Genomic DNA, 22,618 nt, shown 5'->3' on the forward strand with positions numbered 1-22,618 from the left:
TTTGGAGAATGCAGTAGGCACTGTCCTGTGCAGAAGGCATCAATGGAGTTCACAGATAAGAAGGGAAGGAAAGAGCAAAGGGAGAAAGAGCATCCAACATAGAAGGATGGTGGGACGCTGACAGTTCAAGGCGGAGAGGGGGGCAGGATATCCTAGGCAAGAACCCGTGTAGTGCTAACAAGAAGCTGCAAAGGAAGGAAGATTTCTGTGACAGTTAGACAGGTTTGAATGGCACCAGAAGCGAACCCCAGATAATTGGACGAGTTTTCTTCCAAACTGTTTGAGGAGGCAGGAAAGGGTGAAGGGCAAAGACAGGGTCCCGCAGCACCAAAGGAGGAAGTGTGATTTAGAGGCAGATGCCACAGCCCAGGGAGGGGTGGCTTGACCTCTCCGCCTGAGAAGGAAAGTGCCTGGAGGTCTGGCAGCCTGGCCACTGAGTGCACCTTCAGTGGCTGTGTTCAGTGGCATAGGGGTGAGGGATGATGGCAGCCCCTCACTGACAGAAGGTATCCTTGCAGATGGCACTTTGAGAAAGAGAGCAGGAAGGAATGAGGAACCAGAGGTCTCTGCTGTTGCCGGTCACCAATGGTGAAATGTATGCAGAGTGCTTACTCACGACTGGCGAGAATTCAAAGGTGGCGAGAGGCACCTGGGCTGGCGCAGCGCCTTCGTGGTGAGCTGTGCAGGAGCCAGTGAGATGCCACTTTAAATGTCGAGTGTGGGAAAGGGGACGGGTTTGGCAAGCATTATAGTGTAAGAGGGTGGTTGAATGTGGACACACTGTGGTTTTTCCTTAAGTTCCTCCAGATTAGCCATGGAACACATCGCTGAAATATAGAAGAGTCTTGCAAAGATGGCATGTGGATTAATGTAAAAGTTTTTTAAATGCACGGGCCAGATGGGCGGTATTCTTGGGGTAGTGTAGTTGAACAGAAGAGGAACCCTTCCTTCAATTAGTTCTGAATCCAGGGTATATTAATTTCTCTGATTTACGTAGCACTTCTGCAAGTTTTGTTGAATCCTCAGTTCCCTTTGATTCTCCCAGCTGTCATAGAAGTGACTCCATAAGCCAGTCACCCCATGAACAAAGACACAGAGACCAAGGGACAAGAGATCAAGGGACCATTTGTTAAAGGAGTGGTGGGCCCAATTCACTGTCCAGTTGTCCTGCTTCCAGCGACTTTCATCTCCCACTCGATTTGGTTGACGTATGAATTTTTCCAGGAATGAGGGAGACTGGGGAAATTGTAAATGCATGAATAAGCCACTACTTAATAATTGAGTCTCCTATTTTCCTACAATAGCATGAGTTTTTATGCTAGAACTACATGTTAAGGATGCAGGAACAGCTGCACGATGGAGTTCCACCTCTAATCACAGACCAGAATTGCTGCAAAGGACATTTACTCCAACCCCTGCCGTGTGTAGATAAGGGGATGTTCCTGGAGAGGTAAACCTGCTGGAATGACAGAGCTCGGCTGACCCTCAGTGGCCATTTTGTCCATTGCTTTCCAATAGGCAGCATCTCTCAAATCTGTTTTTACATCTGCAGACTTCTTGTATTGCTTATTTTGTTCTCTGTTTTTTCAAAGGCCCACATTTTTAAAACTATATATATATATATGAATGAATAATATTCCTTACTATTTACAAAGCCTGTCATAAATAGAAATTAATAAAAAATACGTACATAAACATTAACCGCATACGTTATCTCACTAACCACCATACCACACTTTGGAAATCACTGATCCAGCCCGTGTGTCCCATTTTATAGGGAGAGACTGGGGCCCAGAGGGCAGCTCTGAGCCACACTACCACCACCTCCGCTCATGCACCTGATCTCACACCTAATATTCCAGTAACTGACAGAGATGTTCCCTGCTCCTTGTGATACTCAGCTCTCAGACCTGAGCAAGACACTGAGTCCACAGCCCGTCCACCCAGAAATGATAAGCACAGAAGACTCAGAGGGACCCAGCAGTGAGCAGAACAGCTAGAGATTCGTCCCTGCCGTTCATTTCAAAGGTGCTATTTGCAAGTAGGAAGTTTCTCTAGCAGGCGTTTCCCACTGGGAAGCAGAAGACACCTCCGGAAGAGTCAGGGTCTCACGCTTAGAGGTCTGAGCTACTGAAGAGCAACTTTGAAGGCTCACTGTCTCAGCTCCCTCCAACAACAATAAAAAAGGTTCCCGGGAAGAGACTGAAGACAAGTCTTTGCACGGGAGATCCTGGTGTTTCCCAGAGAAAACCATTTGTTGGGATCTTGATAGTGAATGATGAGGTGAATAGTCAGTTTTCAAAAGTGGAGCTGACAGTTTTGTTCTGAAATGGAAAAGCAGGAAAATAAAATTGGCAGCAGAGGCCTCAGAGCGCTCAGGGCAGACCAGGACATCTTTTGGGGAGAAGTGGATGCTAGGCTCAGCTACCGTGGAGCATGGAGAAGGGAAATTGGCAACGCACAAGGAGGAACTGGGAGAACTAAACAATTGCCGTGGTCACCACATCTAAATGGAATTGGAAGCTCGGAGTCATACAGGCCAGCTCTGGTATCCAAATGAGTCTGAGCTGGTTGGATTGAGAAGCAATTTTCAGTGTGAAAAAAAGAGAAATGATCTGACCAATGGAGTGTCTTCTTTCCTTTAGCAGTTATTCCATTCTGTTGACCTTGCCTTGTCTTTTATGAATCTTAGCAATCAATCTCAAGGACAAAGCTGGTGACCATAGTGAATGTGGGATATTATCTCTATTTTCCTCTATAACTGTCCTCTTCAGTTCTGTCTGTGCATCCAGATGACTTGGGGGATATTTCAAAATCTAGATTCCCTGAGCTCAACCTCTGATACTAACTCAGAATTTCCAGAAATAAGGATCATTAATGTATCCAGAAATATATATATATATATAAAGAGGTAATATGAAAATTAGGCCGGGATGCTGTAACAGTCACAACCAGCTCAGGAGGAGGGGCCTGGTGCCAGCCCAGAGCCTGAGAGAACAACAAGCAGGGTGGCCTGCGCCTCGGAGCCAGAGAGCACAACACGCAGCGGGGGTGGCCCCCAACCCCAGCCCTGTAGCCGCGACGCTGGGCTGCTGGGGCCGCTGGGCTGCTAGGTCCAGAGTGGAGACACAGACCCTCAGGGGGGCTGGGTTTGATTCTGATCAAGGGCATGTACCTAGGTTTCAGGCTCCTCCCTGGCTGGGGCCCAGGTCAGGGCTCATGGAAGAGTCAAACAATTGAAGTGTGCCTCTCACATTGATGTTTCTCTCTACCTTTCCCTCTCTCTTCCATGCTCTCGAAAAATCAGTGGGTGAATATCCTCATGTGAGGAAGAAAGAAAGAAAGATCATATCCTATGATAAAGACATCTTGAAAATGACTAAATAAAGTTGTCATTTTTTCATGGTTATGGGACTAGAGTCTATGTTGATAAAAACACCTTGGCAGGTGCAGCGGCCAGCAGTGGCAGCAGCTGTGGAGTGATGGGGGTGGCACCTTCCCCTGATCAGCCCTGTTGCCTCCCACAGGGGAGGCCAGACTGCAGCTTGTAGGACATCCCCTGAGGGCTCCCAGACTGTGATTGGGGGCAGGCTGCGCTGAGGAACTCCTCCCCACCCCCCCAGGGCACGGGCCTCTAGTATACAGTATAATTAAAGTCTTCACATGATTCTTAAGCCAAGCCCTTTTTAAAAGTCAAAGTTGGTAAGCTTTATCATCTTGATATATTATTTCTGGGTTTAATAGTTTTATTGAAATCATCTCAAATGTAAGCTGCCTGAAGTCCTTGGTGACAACTGACTGAGTAAAAATGAAAGTTGTGGAAGAAGAGAGAATAGATGAGAGAGAGAGAGGAGAGAGAGAGAGAGAGAGAAGGGAGGAGGGTTGGTAGCTTAATCTAACCTCAGGATCTTGAAACAGAGATGACTGTAACTTTTGGAAAGAGACTTATGTTACCGGTCTAAGAACTGAAGTTAGAGACAGCTTCTCTGGGAGTTTTGTGAGAAGTTCAGAGCCTCTGAAACTGTGTCACATAACTCTTTTTTTCTTTAACTCCCTTTTGCTATATAGTGCCTCTCAGGAAATCCCTCAAACACTCCTTAAATAGGAAGACTGTTTATTTTTTTGGTGTGTGAAGGTGGGAAGAGCACCAAGAAAGAGTTTAAAGAGAAAGATCAGCCTGGGTTCCAGGAAGAACTTGGGCCGGGACATTGCATCTCCTTGCAGGGCCCTGGGAAGATGGGGGAGAAGGGGTGGTGTAGAGAGGCTAAGAACCAGGCTGGGTTACCTTAGGTCAGTCCTGTCTTGATGGGGTGTTGTTCCTGAGAGACAAGAGCACAACTTGGCAGCTGACTGGTTTTGATTTAATTACATAGTGAGATAGTTTCCTAAGAGCATACAACACAATCCTTTCTCCTAAACGTGCATTTAATGTTCAACAAAACACTTCTCGCATAAACACGTCGTTTCTAAGCCCTCATTGCCATTCCCAGAACTGCTCTCAGCCTTTCAGAAACCCATTATTTTATAATTATAATCAAGACTATTAGGACAGGACAATTTGTGCCAAAAAGCCCATTTACACTCAGAATTGTCACTTAGCACTGTCACAGGGCGGTATCATCTCTATTTCTGTAGACATCAAGGAGAGTAGCAGGCATTGCCTTTTAAACTTTCAATTTTTAAATGGCATGGGAGTTCCTGACCTTGTCTAGATTATTTTCTAGTCACACTTCTCTGAGCACCCCTGGCAGAACAGCGCAGGACACAAGGCTGCTGTTACATGGGGGAAATAAGGCAGCCCTGGGCATCAGGCCAACGTGACTTCACACCCTGAGTCTCCATCTTCCAGTTGGGGATTTCACTCTTTGCTCCTCAGTTTCTTTACCTGAGAAATGGCACAGCTGCCAATACATGGCCATTTAATTTTGACAAATTAATTAATGCCCAGATTAGAGCAGTCCCAGGCATGTACCAAAAGCTTAGCAAATATTATTGTGATGAATACATATGAGCTGCGTGACCTTAGACACATTACTGATCCTCTGTGGGTATCCATGTCCTCATGGCTAAAATGAGGAGCCTAGTACCTAGCTCGCAGGGTACAGGAAGCAATCAGGTGAGTACACATGATGCTCAATGAATTAGGTTCCTTTTGATCAACCACTTATTCCACAGTGTTCACTCTGATCTGAAAAATGTAATATCTCCATAATGGAGCGCACAGAATGTGATCTCATTCCAACCATCTGAAGAGTCCTTAGCTTTTGGAATTTCCCCCATAACCTCTGTGGTCAACCACAGGTCTGCAATCCCCACAGGAAGTCCGACTGACCAGAGAAATGGTACAGCAATCTAACCATGTTGCCATTATCTTGTGGGTCTGATGTGTCCATTGTTACAAATCTTTAATCACATATATCTTTGATTTACTTTTGCCCAGACTCTTATGACTGTAGTAGTAATACCAATAAGTAGCAATAGCAATAATTACCTTTGGTTGATATCATTCAAAATTATGATGGTGAATGAGGAGGTTTTATGCATGTTTGTGGGAGAAGGGGGCTCTGACATGGCAGTGTTTAATAATCCTGGCAAAGAAATGAAGTGGACCTGCATCCTCACCTCAGAGCTGCCCTTTGTCAGCAGGTTCCACAATGTCTGACACATTATAGAATGTCTCCAAGTGTCAATCTCCTTATCTGTAAATTGGAAATAATTACCATTTTCTAATTCATTGATGTGACAAAGGAAATAGCACTCTAAAGGCCTTGCACAAAATGATTTCTCTGTGAAAGGTAACAATTATCATCATTTGCATTCTCATTATAGCCATTCAAGTCATCGCATGACTTTCCCACGATCACTCAAAAAGTCAGTGGGGAGCCTGGACCACATCTCGGTGTCCACCCTCCCAGGAGTTCACTTTCCAAGGCACCAGGATTCTGCTCCATCATAAATAAACAGAGCAGGGCTTTGCCCCTTTGTACATTCCAGCAGCAGCCGGTCATTCAGTGTGTGTTGCAGATCTGGAACCCTGCCCTCTCTTCCCATTCTCCCTCCTTGGGAGTCAAATTGCTGACTTTGACTACGGCTATGAGACCTCCTGACTTAGGAACTCCCAGGATTACTGGTTTCTATGTCCACTCACCCTGTTTTTCAGGCAGCCCCTTCAAGCAGCTAAAATTAGAGCCATGCTATGTCTCCTCTCTACTCTCCGTTTTATTGGTATTGTACCTTATAGGATAGGAGAGACTTAGCCTCCCTATTAAAAAACAAACAAAAACAAAACAAAACAAAACTGAAGTCAGAGAGATTAAGAAACTTGTCCAAAATTGTATTGTGAATGTGGGGAAGAATCAGAATTCAAATCCAAGTCATCTATATGCATCTGCTAGACTAGTATGTACATAATTAAAGTCCACGTAGAATTTTTAAAAATTGGTACTCCCTACATTTAGTAACAATGACTAGAATATTCCCTAGAAAGAAAATAAAAGCATACTTTCCAGCCACTCCTAATTTTCAAATCATCTACATTTTTCTTCAACTAGAAAAATGGATTCTCAGCATTCTAGGAACTAGGCTGAAATTCTGAGTCTCAAAGTCTCAGGTATTTGAGTCCTCTCATTTAGTCAAAAGATAAGAAGGGAGCGTGATTTTGCCAGCGGGAAATGCAGTCAGTGGGGCACACTATGTTGCTCCTCCTCCAGACAGTCTAACTTGAAGCCTGTATCAAGGTGCTAAAGTTGATGGACTCAGACTATATCAGCTAAGCTGCCTTACTGAGTTGATTTCCAATGACATGTCATTGCCATTTAATGAAAGCATTGAAAGGAAGAGTCTTATTTAAAACCACTTGTCAGAAAAGATCTCTGATGGAAGAATGGTGGGTCATTGCTATAAACATGAAAATAGCTCGGCCTATCTGGATGGACCTATTTGCACTGGAGCCTCATGGACAAGAATTCACTCCACTGGAAAAGAGAGTTGAAGTGGGAGAGGCTTAGTCCAACATTGTCAGAGAAAAGGGTTGGTTTCAAATACCTGATGTCTCTTACACAGCTCATCCTTCCATCAGACACCCATCCTTTAGTTCTACCATCATACCTGGGTTCTAGTGTTGAGCCCTGGCTACAACAATGAGAAAATAAAAATAAATAGCAGTAACATTTCAATCTGTATATGAAAGAGGGGAAGGCATTAGAGAAACCATCTAGCATAGTTGGCTTTTAATATCAGAGACTGAGTTTAAATGCAAGTGCCGCCACTTTCTGCCTGTGTGACTTTGAACAGGTCACTTATAGTCCCAGAGCCTCGGTTTCCTAATGGACAATAACACCGATCTGACTAGTGCCCATCTCATAGGCATGGTGTAGGGATTTAAATTACATGTCATACAGAAAGCAAGAGAGTAGGGCCAAACAATAACGTCAAAGAATAACTGTTGTAAGGGAAGTCTTCTTCCCCTACTGTTGGGGTCCAACCCCAGCAGGTCCAGGGGTCCCCAAAGGTGTGGACGGAGTCAGCGAAGAAGGAATGACACAGAGACAGCGTTCAGTTGATCAGCAGCCTAGCCAGGATCTCTAGCCAAGTTCTGGTCAGGATCTCCAGCGAAGTTCTGGTTAGGATCTCCAGCCAGGTTCTGTGTCCATGTTCTCTTGCTAGGTTCTCCAGGCAGGTTCTCCAGCCAGGTTCTGTAGCCATGTTCCCTCGCTAGGTTCTCCAGCCAGGTTCTGTCCAGGTTCTCCAGCCAGGTTCAGTCACCAGGTTCTAGTCAGGTTCTCTTGCCAATTTCTGTAGTCAGGTTCAGTCCAGGATCTTTTGCCATGTTCTCTCCAGCGAAGTTCTTCTGTCTCTAGGTTCTATGTAGGTTCTGTCTTCTAAGTTCTGTGTTGTTACATCTCTATTTATACCAGTTGATTCCAATCCTATCAATCTCTATTCCAAAGGTTAGGGCGTTTCTTATCTCCATTCCAGGGAGTAAAGATTATGTAGCTTAAGCATGATTGTTCATAGTTAAAGTGATTAATTACCCGCCTGGCACTTAGTTAAGAGGTTTTATTCCCTCCCTAACTTCAGGGGAAAATCCCTACCTGGGGAAACAACCTTTCTCAGAGACCTTGGTTAAAACACATAGTGCCAAGAAGGTGAGCAAACATATTAAGAACAGTATGCCATATATGCCAGGTCCCTTGAAACAGCAAGCATGGACCGGCTCCCGGCACCCTACTTCTACAAAGTAACTTAGCCCAGAGTTTCTAGTTCTGACTGATTAACTTATTGGCCATGTATACTATGCTTGAATCTCCCTCACATCCTTCATGGAAAGAAATGTGTTATAAATAAATTATTCAGTATATATAAGACAAATGCATATGCATTTGCCTAATTTCACGGTTTCAGTGAAAAACCCTAGACAAGTGTCAACTGCACAGAGAACTGCTGGGTTTCACTTCTCCCTTGCCAGCCTTATGCATGAAACGGGGGAGGGCAGAGTGGAAAGAGAAGGCCGAAGTCCAAGGGCAGTCTGGCCACTCGTTTAACCTGTGCCTCCTGACAATAAAGTGACTCCCGTGAACCTCAGGTCTCACATCAGTATGATGGGATTTGAATTCTTAGTCTGCTACTTCACCTGGATAATAAGAGATTCGAATGTGGTTGTCACTGTGTTAATATGTTCCAATTTATAGGGTAGTGTCCAAATTTAAGGCTTTCTAATGATATAAATTTATCTTTATTCTACCTTTCTTGTCTCTCTACTCCAGAAAAGTTAAATGGATTCCATCCCTAGGCATGACTTTCCTCTTTCTTCCCCTTCTGCTCTGTCATACCATTTTTTTTCCTTTCTTGTCTACCTCACCCTCCATTTTCAGAGTCCCCATCTCAGAGAGGGGGCTAATGGGAAGGAGACCAGCATACAGGATCCACTCCAGTTGTATTTTTATTTTCCTCCTTGGAGTCTTATATATTTGCTTAAACTAAAACACATATGCAGAACTCGTACTCAAATATGCACATGAGCACACTCCCATATAGCCAGGACATACACAAAAACAGACCTTTCAGCTACTCAGGATCTAATGCAGCCACTTGTATGTAAGCAATCATGTACAGACACAAGAGTACAGAACTCAGACAGCTGTAGGCATCCATACCAAATGCCCACAGTCCTCCCCTTGAAATACAATCGCTCTCATCCAGCCACATGGTCTTCATACACAGAGACAGAGAGGCATATGAACACACATCCACTTTCACTAGCACATTAAGACCTAAAAACACACCCAGGCACATTGGGCAACTCCAACCAAGCTCAGACCAAAGCACACTCTGAAACACTCAGGCACAAGCACATTCTTGCATGTGGCCATAGTTCCAGTTCTGACACTTGTATTTTCCAAATGCCCTCATTGCTTTCTTTGAATGCACCATTCTGAGAACCTCAGTGAGTGTGCTTTCCTGAGAACTCCCCTTACCATGACCCTTATTAACCCCAGGAACATATTTTCTCAATGAGAACATGTACTCTTTTGTCAATGTGGTCATGGAGTGATGCCCAACAGGAAGAAACAACGTGTGTTCCCCACCTTGAATCATTTCACAATCCCCTGAGGGATTCAGTGTTTCATCAAACACTCATTCGACGCAGAAAAAAACCTTTTCTGCAGCTCTTGTCTTGTGTTCCCCCTGGCTCTGTCAGCCCACCTGTTTCTAGAATCATCCAGAATTGCTGCCCTCCTGCCGCCATCCCACCTTTTGCCCCTCCTCAAGCCCAAATTACTCATTATGAGACCAAGATGTCAGACTTCTCTCCCCCATTACAATAAGCACCACTTTCCACCAAATTATTTTAATGCTTCCTTTATGACAGTCATAACTTAATCGGCAATCAATTTAGAATGACATCAAGTGACAAAGTGACAGAGTGTATTTGACATATTTGCTTGAAAGATATTGGTTAAACATGGATATTTCCAGCATGTCTCTTACAACCATATTGAAAAATTGAGGTTTATAGAGAAGACGTGTAAAATGAAAACTGAATTTATGAAAACAAAAATGCATCGGGGACTATTAGTTAATAATGACTGGGATGTTTGTGAAGATGCATTCATCAGGTGTCCTTAGGAAATGGGTGCAGGTTTTTGACCTTTGTGAGGAAATTGACTTGAAGTGGAGGGAGGATCTGAAGTAGAAGCCTTCTGAGGCATCACGTAGAATTTAAATTGTATTCAATAGAAATGGGAAAAGTGAGCAAAGGCCCAGTGTAGTAGAAACGACAAAACCACTTTGTTTCAAGGCAGCCAAAACATAAAATATGAGGTGCTTTCCATTCAAAAGGTTCAGGAGAAGAATTATGTCCTTGTCTGATTACCAGGGCAGGTCTCTTAGTTATAATTCAAGTATATAGGGTAAGAGTTGAGTTGAGTTTCTTTGTCCTGAATGCCTAGGCTGAGTTGGTTGAAACATCCACCTGCAGGTTCTATATTTTAGCATAGTATTTATTCCCTCCACACTGTAAACTCCGTGAGATTAGCAGTCCTGTGTGTCCTGGATACCACTGAAGCACCTTCCCTTGGTGCAATGCCTGCTATGCTGCAGCATTTAATAATTGTCAACTGAACAAATATTGGATGCACCTGGGCAAGAGGCACCCGCAGAGTGTCTGTACGTCAGGTGGAGGTCGTTGCTTCATCCTGGCTGCTTTCTGCATCCTCTGTTCCTTCTGGACTCCATGGCTTACCATCCAGCAAGGCTTTTCTCAGTCGTCGCCAGAAGATGTGCCGGCCCAGGACACTGTCCTCCCACTCTAGGTAAGTGTTCCTGCTGAGAAGGCGATACAGTTCCACCTGCTGCCTGAGCAGGGACTTCTCCACCTTCTGCAGGACGATGAAGATGATGCCCGCGTGACTGCTCAGGAACTGCCAGGTCTGGGCGATCTCGTACTCAAAGAGGCACCATCGGCTCTGGATAAAGTGCTGGGACACCACCACAATGACCTTCCGGCTCTTGTGGAAACCTTCCTGGATGATGTTGGCAGCAATGGCCACGCCAGGGATAAAGTCTCTGTAGTGAAGGCAGAGCTGAAAGGGGGGTACCCCCTCCTCCAAGTTCTTCACCAACTCATTCCTCACCCAGTCCTCATCATGGCTGGAGTAGATGACAAAGGCATCGTAGGTGTTTTCCCCTTTGCCGTATTTTTTGCAGCCAGCCAGAAGCATCAGGTGGAAATAGAACTTGTAGACCAGAACTGCGGCTACAGAGACCACGAGTACTGAGAGAACTGACACACTAATGATAGTTTTGCTCATCTGGCAGGTGGCATTTCTAAAACTGAGCACAGGCACGCCCTGCATAGCTAAAGGTTTCTCACACATCATATGTTCAGCTCCCACCAAGATGCGCCTGTGATCCTGGACCCACTGCAGGAAACGCATGTGTTCACAAGCACAAGCAAAGTTATTCTGGGTCAGATTTAAGGAAGTTACATTGCTTGGAAAATGTTGTAGTTCCTGCCCATTGGCGGCCACTATACGGTTAAAACTGCAGTCTAGAACCTGGAGAGAGAGATTTTTATAAGGAAGCATATCCAAGGACAAGAGGTGGTTGTGACTCATATTTAGCACCTGGAGTCTAAGGAGTGAGCCAAATGCCTCCTGGGACACCCGTTCCAGTTGACACTGAGAGAGGTCCAGGACAGTCAACTGAGACAGGTCTCTGAAGATATTTGGGAGGAGTGCATCCTGAAAAGAATTGCCAGCCATTTTCAAGACTTGGAGGCTGATCAAGCCATCAAAGATGCCCAGGAAGACAATCTTGGTGTTAGTGTAAGAAATATCAAGGTAAAGGAGATTTTTGAGTGAGAGGAATACTGAAAAATCACTGGCCTGTTTCAGAGTGGAATGCTGGAAATCCAGATGTTCTAGTTGCTCTAAGTCCAAGAAGTTTGAAGTCATGATAATAATATTATTGAAGCTCAGATCTAAGTGTTTCAGTCGGGTTGTCCCAAAATCACGGCGAGAGCAGCAAGACTTGAAACTCATGCCATTTCTACTGAGATCTAGAAACTCAAGGTTTGGTAGATTAACTTCAGTAAAAGTGGTAATACCTTTGTTGGCAGTGAAAACAAACTGCTTGAGAAAGGTAAGCTCCAATGTAGGAAAATGTTCAAATGTACATTTAGACAAATTTAAGTATTGCCATTTGAAACCTTTTAGAAAGATTTTTGGTTCGCCTAAATATAGACTCACAAGAGATATTGTAGAAGCATCTTCCAAACAATTTAAAAAGCCAAGATCATCCCCTGGAAACTCATGGAAGTGTGCTATCCGGAATTCTTCAATGGTCAAATTGCACAGACCCTCCAGGGCAGATTTGTTGAAGTTTACTAAGGTTCTTTCATTTTTAAATTCTCCCAAAATCAACCGATTGATCTTTAAACCGGCCAGACCTTGAATACACGTTTTCATGACCTCTGCACTATCAAAATTACTTCTCAAAGTCAGTTCATGGAGCTTAATTTTTTCAAAGGCACCTGGTTGAATAAAGTCTAAAGGGTTGAGGGACAGGTCTAAGGAGAGTTTGAATGAGGGCATTTGATGTAAAACCTGCAAGTCTTCATGGTAAATATTGCGGATCTTGTTATTGGAAAGATCCAAGTGCTCCAGGTTAGGCAGGTTAGAAAAATAGTCCGGTAACTTGAAGGAATCAATTAGATTGTGAGCCACATTAAGCTCCTTCAAGGTTTTCAGATGTCTGATGGGGAAGTCCTCTAGCGATGCTAGGTTTGTCTCCACAGCCACCAGTGTCTGTAAACTTGGCAGTCCAGAAAAGGCTCCAGGGGCTAAACTCTGGATAGGGTTTCCTGTCAATATCAAGATGGAGAGATGCTTTAGGCCTTGATATGCATCATCTTCAATATTCTGAATTTCACACCTACAGGGAAAACAGATACAGATTATATGTTTCTGATGAATAGGGAGCCCACAATGGAAAAGCAGCAGCATCTAGCTCTTCCCATAGCTTTGACATGCCATACAATTGTGATCAGGCAAAGATGCCAAAGCTGATGATGGCAGGGACACATGGGAAGCCTCACAGCTTGGGTATTATCTTATGAGCCACAGTGGCAAACTCTTTTTTAAAAAATATATGTTTTTATTGATTTTAGAGAGAGATGAAGGAAGAGGGAGAGACAGACAGAAACATCGATGAGAGAAAACCATGGATCGGCTGCCTCTTGCACCCGACTTGTCCCTTACAGGGGATTGAGCCTGCAATCAGGCATGTATGTGCCCTGACCAGGAATCTAACCTGCGACCTTTTGGTGCACGGGATGGCACTCAACCGAGCCACCGCAGCCAGGGCAACAAACTTTTATCACACATGCTAAGCAGAGACAATCCATCCATCAGAACAAAATCAGTTAAAGATCAATAATTGGGTCACATACAGAAGGTATGGTAGACAGAGTATGTAATAGTCAGGGATCAACATTAGCCATTTCCTGCTCCAGGTAATTGTGGCCATACATCTGATTGGTACAGACAGTCCAGTTAGTTGTTGGGCAGGATAAATGACTGGTGAATGTCAACTTCAAAGATGTAAGAAATTATACCTAAGTGTCGCAGGTACCCTTAATGTTGATGAAAAATTATAATTGTCACAGGTAAATGTTAGTGATAAGGGTGAGTTTTATTGAAGAAAAACCTACTAGGAGAGTTTGTACCCAGGGAACAGACTTAGACAAGGGGGGGGGGGCAGTCAAAGCAGGCTTCTCTGAGAACATTAAATTGAAATTTGAAAGATGAATACGGATGAACAAGAAAAGGAAGCGACACAACAGCAGGTACAAAACCCTCGAGTTAGGTGGCAGCCATCATACATTGAGGAACTGTGAGAACCAACTTCTTCATCTGGAGTCAGAGAAGGAAGTGGAGGGGTGTGAGAAGGGATTGTGCAGAACGGAAGTTAAACTAAGGCCCGAGGCTTTGATACCAGAAAAAGGACTTTGCATTATACCCCAAGTGAAATGGAAGCCATGCTATACAATGTTCATAGAGGTATCCATGAGACAGGGCTTTTATCCAGCCAACCAACAGTGAGCTAATGGTCAACTCTTGCTAGCATGGCAAGTTCCTGCCAGTTACAGTTTGTAAATGGCTCCGTTTCTAGTCCAAAATGAATTACATTGGCAATGTTTCCATTTGCCCTATCTCCTTCAGGAGGTTCATGGGTAATACAAGCATTTCAGTCCAGGCTTCTGTTATTGATTGGTAACTGGATAGAAGGTAGCGGGTACAGCAGAAAGGACAGTGGAAGACGAGGCCAAGACATCTGGGTTCTGGCATCTCTGCTTGTCCTTTTCTACAGCATGATCTGAGGAACTCCTTTTCTCCTCGGGGGCCTAAGTTACCACATTTCTAAATGAGGCAGCTAAACACAATTCTTTCTCAAGTTGCTTTTAGCTCTATGATTTTATAGTCCATAATCATATATATATATATATATATATATATATATATATATATATATATATATATAATTCCATTCATCAGGCAAAACTGGAAGAGTCTTGCTGTGTCTCTATCTCATCAAAGGGTACTCATCACTTTAGAGAAATCAAATACTAAGATGAAGTAAACATTGAACTTGGAAGTGGGAGATGTGAACTTGAATCTCTAGTCTGCTGCCAGCAAGATACATGAACATAGATAAGTCACTTAAACTTTCCCTGCCTCAGTTTCCTTGTCTATAAAAAGAAAAAAAATGTATCAGTAGGTTTCTATAGAAAATAAAAAAGAGGCTTCCTGGCTCATCACAAAGCATCCTTAGAGAACTAGTTGAGTTACTGTATGTGAACATTGTAAAGCAATATGAATAGGCATAGACTGTCTATTATACCATTGTGTGCCCTTGTCCTTCTACTGGCTAACCAGAGAGGAAGCTTCCTCTCTCTGAGCACATATTAAGGTCTCTGAGAAAAGTCCCTGTGGTTAGTGATGGATCAAAGATGAATTATAAGGGACATTGTTTGATAAGAAACTACTTCTTATTTAAAACAGAGGGAGGATTGGTCTGTCTACCTCCATACAGTTCTTGACAAGAGTCTTAGTGAGACATCTGGAGTTTAGAAAGTAATGAAATGCTATAATAATAATACTTTATACTTATCAAGTCTCCTTTATTAAGATTTTAAGTATGTAGAGCATGTCAGCATTCATTATCACATTTAACTCTATGGGGTAAGTTTCATCATTTCTGCTTCTCAGATGTGAAACTGGAGATTCAGAAAGATGAAGTGACATGCCGCAGGCCATGTGGCTGTACATGTTGGTGGAGGGCCTGACCCCACAGGCTCTATAAAATACACCACTGCCTTTGACATGCCCCACTCTTCTTTGTTATGCTCTGTCAGTATCTGAGTGAACATCAGATGCTCACTCTTTACAGAAACATCTACTCTAGTAATGTATTTCACACTGTGCTGTTAGTCTTTATCAGGACTATCCTATCTAATAAAGATGGAATATACAAATTGACCATGACGCCATCACAAAGATGGCGACGCCCATAGCCATACTATGGTGGCACCCAGTCCCCTCAGCCCCGCCGGAGTCCCCCAGTTCTTTCAGCCACACTGGGGGGGGGGGGGGCGAAGGGGGAGGGTGGAAGACGCCAGGTGTGGCCGGACCCGCCCTCAGCCCCCAGCCACCCAGGACTGGCCCGAGGTGTAGGCAAGCCTCGGATGTCAGCTGTGCAGGCGCCTAGGGCTGGCCTGAGGCACAGGCAAGCCTCTGATGTAGGCTGCCCAGCCACCCAGGGCCATCCTAGGCTCAGGTAACCATGGCCGGCCCAGGCTTGCGCTGCCGGCAGTGGCAGCAACAGAGGTGTGATGGGGGTGTTGCCTTCCCCTGATCACCGGGTTGCCTCCTGCCCCTGAGGACTCCCGGACTGTGAGAGGAGGCAGGCTGGGCTGAAGGACCCCCAACTCCAGTGCATAAATTTTCATGCACCAAGCCTCTAGTCCATAATAAAAAGCCATATGTGCAGTGTTTCTCTATTTTTCACAAACTGTTAACAGAAACTGTGGTTCGTTATTGAGTCCACTAGCTAAATATAGTTCACTATTTTTTAATAAGACTCCTAACCAGTATTTTAAGAATACATTTTTATTGATTTCAGAGAGGAGGGGAGTGTGAGAGATAGAAACATCAATGATAAGAGAGAATCATCGATCGGTTGCCTCCTGCATGCCCCCCACCCCCTCCACTGGGGATTGAGCCTGCAATCAGGGCATGTGCCCTGACTTGGAAACAAACCGTGACCTCCTGGTTCATAGGTTGATGCTCAACCACTGAGCCACACAGACCGGGTAAGCCCCCTAATCAATTTTGAGATTCAGTTTCCCCTTCCCAAATAATGATAATAACTTAACCTGTCATAATGAATGATATATTCCCTGCATCAGAAGGGGAAATCTTAGTCAGTGTTCTCCGCCCACAGCATATGTTTCCCTTAGATCTTGCCATCTTTCTCCTTGGGTTCTTTGTATCTTCCTAATTCCCTATTCTCTACTTCACTTTTAATCCACTCAGCTCATGAAGTCTGTCTTGACTATTCACTGCAGAGAACATCCCTCTTCTGAAAAATGCAGTGTGCAGCCTCTAGTTTTCACATAGCTTATCACCAACTCTTGCCTATTTTTATTATCTCAGGCTCAAAATCCAAAATCAAAATCAGTAATATTTGTTGAATGTCTATTATGTGCCCAGCACCATGCTCATGATTTTAACATATTAACTCTTTAAAGTAGATATGCCCACCTTGGTAGCTGAGATTGAATGCTATATCTCAACATACTTTCAATTCCTAACAGAGTGTACATATAGCAAGTAGTCACCTGCTGATGAAAGAGTTTGAGACCCTTTGCTCTCCTGACTTAAAAGGAAGTTCAAAGATAGGATTATCCTTAGAAACTGCCTCTTGTCTAACTATTGATTTCACATATTTTGTCTGTAAAACTAAGAATTGGAGAAGGCAGATGGCTTTTCCAAAGTTATATAGCAAGTAAGACATCTAAAGAATGGATGAATAAGTGACTGAAATGATAGAACAGTGGACATTTTACCTGGTGCAGTGTCTTAAAGCCTGTCATTACCTGGATAAATCCAGCACCTGCAGTTCTGAGAAGTTGGAGAAGCTGTGGCTGCCTAAATGCCTCAGGGGGTTAAAGCTCAAGTCCAGGTTCTTGATTGATGTAGGGATGTTATCAGGGATTTTGTAGAGATTCAGCTCCATGCACTGGTAAGTAACGTTAGGAACCACCTGCAATGATCGTACATTAGATGCAGTGTCTTAATGCCATGCACCTCAACACACCTTCCCCTTCTCCTTGGCCAGAGTTGGAGAGGTCTCTAGGACAACCTGCATCCATCCACCCATCCATCCATCCACCAACCCATTTACCTACTCAATTCATACTTACAAAACATCTTACTCTGGATTAAGAAGGGAAGAGCACCTACCATGTGCCTACTATTCTAAGCTCTGCTATAATAGTGGCAGCATTTAGTAAGAACCAATAGTAGAGCAGTGAAGAGCTGAGGCTCTGGAGTCCACAAGCCTAGGGTTTCACCTCAGCTCTTCCATGTGATTTAGAAGACTTTGTCTTCCAAGTAACACCCCCATTGTATACAGCCTGGGAGACTGACAGTCAAGGTGTCCAGACCTTCCTTACTCAGAGCCCAGTTGCTTCTCTCTCTTGGCTTACTGACCTCTGAGCAGGTGATAGAGAAATGGGGAAAAATAGTTGGAGTGCCTAGACCCCTATGGTGGAACCTGGTCAGTAACATCCAGTGCTTTATGCTGACTTGGTTTCTGTGTCAGCTTCTATTATACTTTCCCAAATTTCCTGTAATCCCTATTCTCCAAAAACCCATTTGATTTCTGGATTCTCTGATTTCTCTAAAAACATGTCTTGCTTAAGCCAGCTAATTGTGGCTTTCTGTTAATACCCATAGATTCTGTTAAAAGGATTACAGGAGATAAGGCATTTAAAGAGATGATCAATAAATGTTGGCTTTTACTCTCATTCGTTGTTATTAATTAATTGCTATATAACAGCATATTTCTTATGCTATATACTTTAATAGTCAACTAAACTTTTTAAGGAAGAATTTCTAGAGGTGAAAGAATATGCATAAAGTCTCACTGGCCAGGCTATATGTGCAAGTCCTCACTTAATGCACATGTCTGCTTAAATGCTGTCTTTAACAGGAGCCTCACAGGCCACTCTGTCTAATACGGGACGGTGCCAGGCACTCTTCTCTCACCGCCTTTTATCCTGCCTCCCAGGACGTATCACCATCTAACATCATGTTGCCCATGCAACTGTTCCATCTGTACTGTTTGTCTCCCCGACTAGGTTGTAAAGTCTGATGGTTTTGCTCTCTGCTATGTCTCCAGCACTCAGAGTGGTGCCTGGAAAATGGTCAATGCTTAATAAATATTTGTTCAATAAGTGAATTACTGATTGAATGAAGATTTGTTTAAATCCCAATTGCAGGCATTTTCTGTTTAGTGTTTGGGGCAGTACAAAGACCAGTGTGATATGGCTTCAGACTTCACTGAGCTCACAATCTAGAGTAACAAGATCCGAAATATTTTACCATGAAGACTTGCAGGTTTTACATAAAATGCCCTCATTCAAACTCTCTTTAGACCTGTCCCTCAACCCTTTAGACTTTATCCAATTAGGTGCCTTTGAAAAGTGAAATAAGCCAGTCAGAGAAAGACAAGCACTCATAGGTGGAATCTAATGAACAAATGGAACTAACAAGGAAAATAGAGACAGACTCATGGATAGACAGCAGGCTGACACATCTTGAGGGTGTGAGGCAGGGGAGATGGGGGGGGAGAGGTTGGAGGGATTGAGCAAATAAGGGGGGGAAAAAGAGAGGAGGGGGAATATATTGAAAAGGGCTATTAGACCAGGCTTGGAAAATATTTCCTCTGGTTCAGAAAAGATAGAGATCAATTCTTCATCAAAGGATAGTAGAAGGCTTTTGAGAAAGAGAAGATTTCAAGGTGGGTCTTGAAGGATGAATAAGATTTGGATACCTGGAAAAAGAGGGAGGAGGGAGCAGGGGAGTGAGGGGAGTAGAAAATTCAATCTTATCAGCCAGAGAAGGGAGTGGTGAAACCCGAGCCCAAGGGGAAGCCAGGGTCCGATAAGGAGGTGCTTCTCCTTTATCTTACGGCAATCCTTTTAAATCATTTCACATATTGAAGCTGTGCAACTGCTGCATGCTAGGAACTGAGAGATAGTGATAAATAAAACCCACAATGGCCGTGCCCTCTTAAAGATTCTATCTCAAAGGGAAAGAAAATGAACAAATAAACCAATATATATTACATATTATATAATGGTGTCCTGTAAAAAATAAAGCAGCATAAAAGATTAGGGACAAATATGGGGCTGGCAGCTGGACATGAAGTGATCAAGGAGGACTACGCAGAGGAGGTGACACTTAAGCAGTGATCTGAATGAAGTGAGGGATTAAGTTATGCACATATCTAGGCCTGCGCTGTCCAACATGGCAGCCACTAGTCACCCAAGGCTACTGAGCATGAAAAATGTGAATAATCTGCCCGGCTGGGATGGCTCAATGGTTGAGCATCAACCTGTGAATCAGGAGGTCGAGGTTTGATTCCGGTTAGGACACATGCCCAGGTTGCAGGCTCAATCCCCAACCAGTGATTCTCATCAGTGATTCTCATCATTGATGTTTCTATCTCTTTCTCCCTCTCCCTTGAGGGGGTGGGGGGTGAAGAAATATTAATAATCTAAACTGAGATGTATGGTGAATGTAAAATATATACTAAAGACTTCGTACCAAAGAAAGAATGTAAAATATTTTATTAATAGTGGCGTGTAAATTACATTTTGAAATAACTTTTGAATATACTGGGTTTAGAAAACTATGTTTTAAATTTAGTTAGGTAAATGAATGATTTAAACTTAAATCATATCCTGTGGCCCACATGATGTTACCAATGGACAGCACTGATCTAGGGGAAAAGCGTTCTAGCTAGAGAAACACTCAGTGCACAGGCCCTGTGCTAGGAACTGGTCCCAAGAGCAGTGGAGAGTTACTATGTTTTTAAAGAGGGTACTTTGCTAGAACCAGGTCTCAGGAAAAAAACAACAACTACAAATAAACAACGAACAGAAAATGTGCAGAGTACATTAAAGGAAGGGGGCTATGGAGTCAGGAGACTAGCCATTATCTACGAGTGAAGGCCAGAGACCTGCCCTGGCTTGGCACAGAGGGATTGAGCAGGCTCTGGAAGCAGAGAATGTGAGGCATGAGGGAAGGAGGAGTCAGGGGTGGCTGCGATTTTATCCAGTGGTAACCACCCTGGTTGGAGGATCTCTTCCCAGTAACCTAACAGCAAGAGAGTCAGAGAGGAGGACATGGTGTGGAGCACTGGGCAGGGAACTGGGGAAACAGAGGACTCTGAGGTGACACATTCATCCTTGTTCCTATTGAAGTCCACTATTTCCCCCATGTCCCTAATTTATACTTTTGTTGAGTGTCTGACCCGGCCACACCCTAAGTCCAGGACATTCTCTGCGTTTTTGGGTTCTGCTGTGAGCTTCCAAGGCAGTTGTGGAAATGAGAGAGATCCATCGTGAATGTGATTGCGAACCAGCGGGCTTGTGTTTCACACAGAAAGAAACCATTGCATTAGCTGAGAGTTTATATCTTTCTCTCTCCTTTTTCCTTCCTCTCTTTACCTCTCTTTCTATTTTTCTGTCTCTCCTTTTTTTTTATTTTTCTTAAAGTCTTTTTGCTTTCTATCCTTTGGATAGAACTCTGGCTAGATTCAGAAGTCTGAAGTCCACATAGAAAGTTTCTTCTTGTTAAGAGACAAAAAACATCTTCCTGAGATTGAAAGGGGCAGTGACTGCTGGAAGCTCAATGCCCAGATCACCAGCAGAAAGAAATGACAGGAGGCAGCTTTCTTACGACTGTCTACTGAAGGAGGCGATACAATTCTGTTACAGATGTGAGAACCATCTCAGAGAGGCTTAACAACTCCTTCAAGGTCACACAGCCCAGAAGCCTAAGAAGAGTGGTTTGCAGCAGGTCTGTCTGATCTACAATCCTAAGTAGGACATGATCCCATGGGCTGCCTGTTAGTGCCTCGTAACTGAATTATTTGGCTTCTCATGGCTTTAAGGTAATTCGACTCCCTTTTGGAAATGAAACTAACCAGGGCCCACAGTGGGAAGTTCTACTCTTTTCTGAACAAGCAAGACAAGGCACCCAGGAGATGAATAGACCCCGAACACATACCTGCACGCAAGGGTCCCAGCTCTCGGGTCTCAGGCAGGAGAGGAAGGCCATGGCTGGGAGCAGTGCCCCAGCCAGGCGGGTGGGCCACATTATCCCGGCATTGTCTGCCACCAGAAATGGCCCTGCCACAGCATGACGCGCTGTAACCGCCTGCCCAGCAGCCTCCCAGGCACCGCTGTCTTCTCTCCCTTGTGCGTGCCCCACGACAATTGCTGTATTCAAAGCAGCGCTGGGTGAGGGGCAAGAGGAAGTGAGAGTGGCAACCGTAGCATTCTGGACTTTTGTTTCTCTAATATTTATTCCCCCTGTCTCGGGAGGGGAAGTTAGAAAAAGAAGAAAAAACGCCTGCAGACCAGTGGCTGAAGCAACAGCAAGAGGAACTGGCCGCTCTCCCAGTCAGTCATCTGACCTCAGCGTTGGTGAATTTAGGAAAACAATCCCACTGATCAAACAGTCCGCATAACTGTGTAGGGCTGCGGCCTTCCTAGAATGTTTTAGTGGTGGAAACTCACTGTGTCAGTTTCCTAGGGCTGCCATGCAAAGTCTCACAAACTGGGTGACTTCAACCACAGAAATTTGTTTTATGCCACAGAGTCCTGGCAGCCAGAAGTCTGAGGTCAAGGGGTCCGAGGTTTATTCCTTGTCAGGCTCTCTGCTAGGCTTGGAGGTAGCTATCCTCTCCCCGTGTCTTCGCATGCTCTTCCCTCTGTGTGTATCTGTGTCCTAATTTCCGCTTTGTACAAGGGCACCAGTCACATTGGACTAAGGCCCACCCATATGACCTAATTTGCATCTTGATTATTTTTTAAAAGACCTTAGCATCTCAAAATACTGCCACCTTATAGGTGTGGGGTTAGGTCTTCTACATATGAAGGGGGCGGGGGGGGGGAGCGGGGGGAGGGCACAATTCAGCCCATTGCTCCATCCAACCTTGCAAAATCTTGGGAAGAAACTCATATCTATGACACTCATTGAAAATAAATCCCCAGTGAAACATAGTTTGAAAATTCATGGGACAAGGAATAGTAGGAAAGATTAGAGTGAAGACTCAAATATACAGAAATTCAAATCCAGGATGATTTATGGTGTTAGGTCATTGGCCAAGTCATTTAAACTACTGAGCCTTCCTTCATTTCTGGTCTGAAAAATGGAATGACAAGTTTTAATCACAACAGGAGCTGTGATTTATGAAGTGCATAGCATGAAAGCTGTGTGACAGCAGTCAAGTGATATAAGCCACTCAGCCTTAGATT

The 22,618-nt window shown here is 44.1% G+C and overlaps 1 protein-coding gene across 1 annotated transcript; it reads right to left on the reverse strand.

Moving 5' to 3' along the window:
- Positions 1-9,843: 9,843 nt before the first annotated feature.
- Positions 9,844-21,554, reverse strand: TLR4 (toll like receptor 4). The gene is made up of 3 exons (XM_081102849.1): positions 21,366-21,554; positions 17,162-17,328; positions 9,844-12,936 (listed from the first exon to the last, which is right to left on the reverse strand). The coding sequence occupies exons 1-3, from the start codon at positions 21,453-21,455 to the stop codon at positions 10,674-10,676; spliced, it is 2,520 nt and encodes an 839-aa protein (XP_080958975.1). The 5' UTR covers positions 21,456-21,554; the 3' UTR covers positions 9,844-10,673.
- Between the last annotated feature and the right edge of the window lie 1,064 nt (positions 21,555-22,618).

The sequence above is a fragment of the Myotis nattereri genome, assembly GCF_964212035.1.
Source record: "Myotis nattereri genome assembly, chromosome: 12".
Lineage (NCBI taxonomy): Eukaryota > Metazoa > Chordata > Mammalia > Chiroptera > Vespertilionidae > Myotis > Myotis nattereri.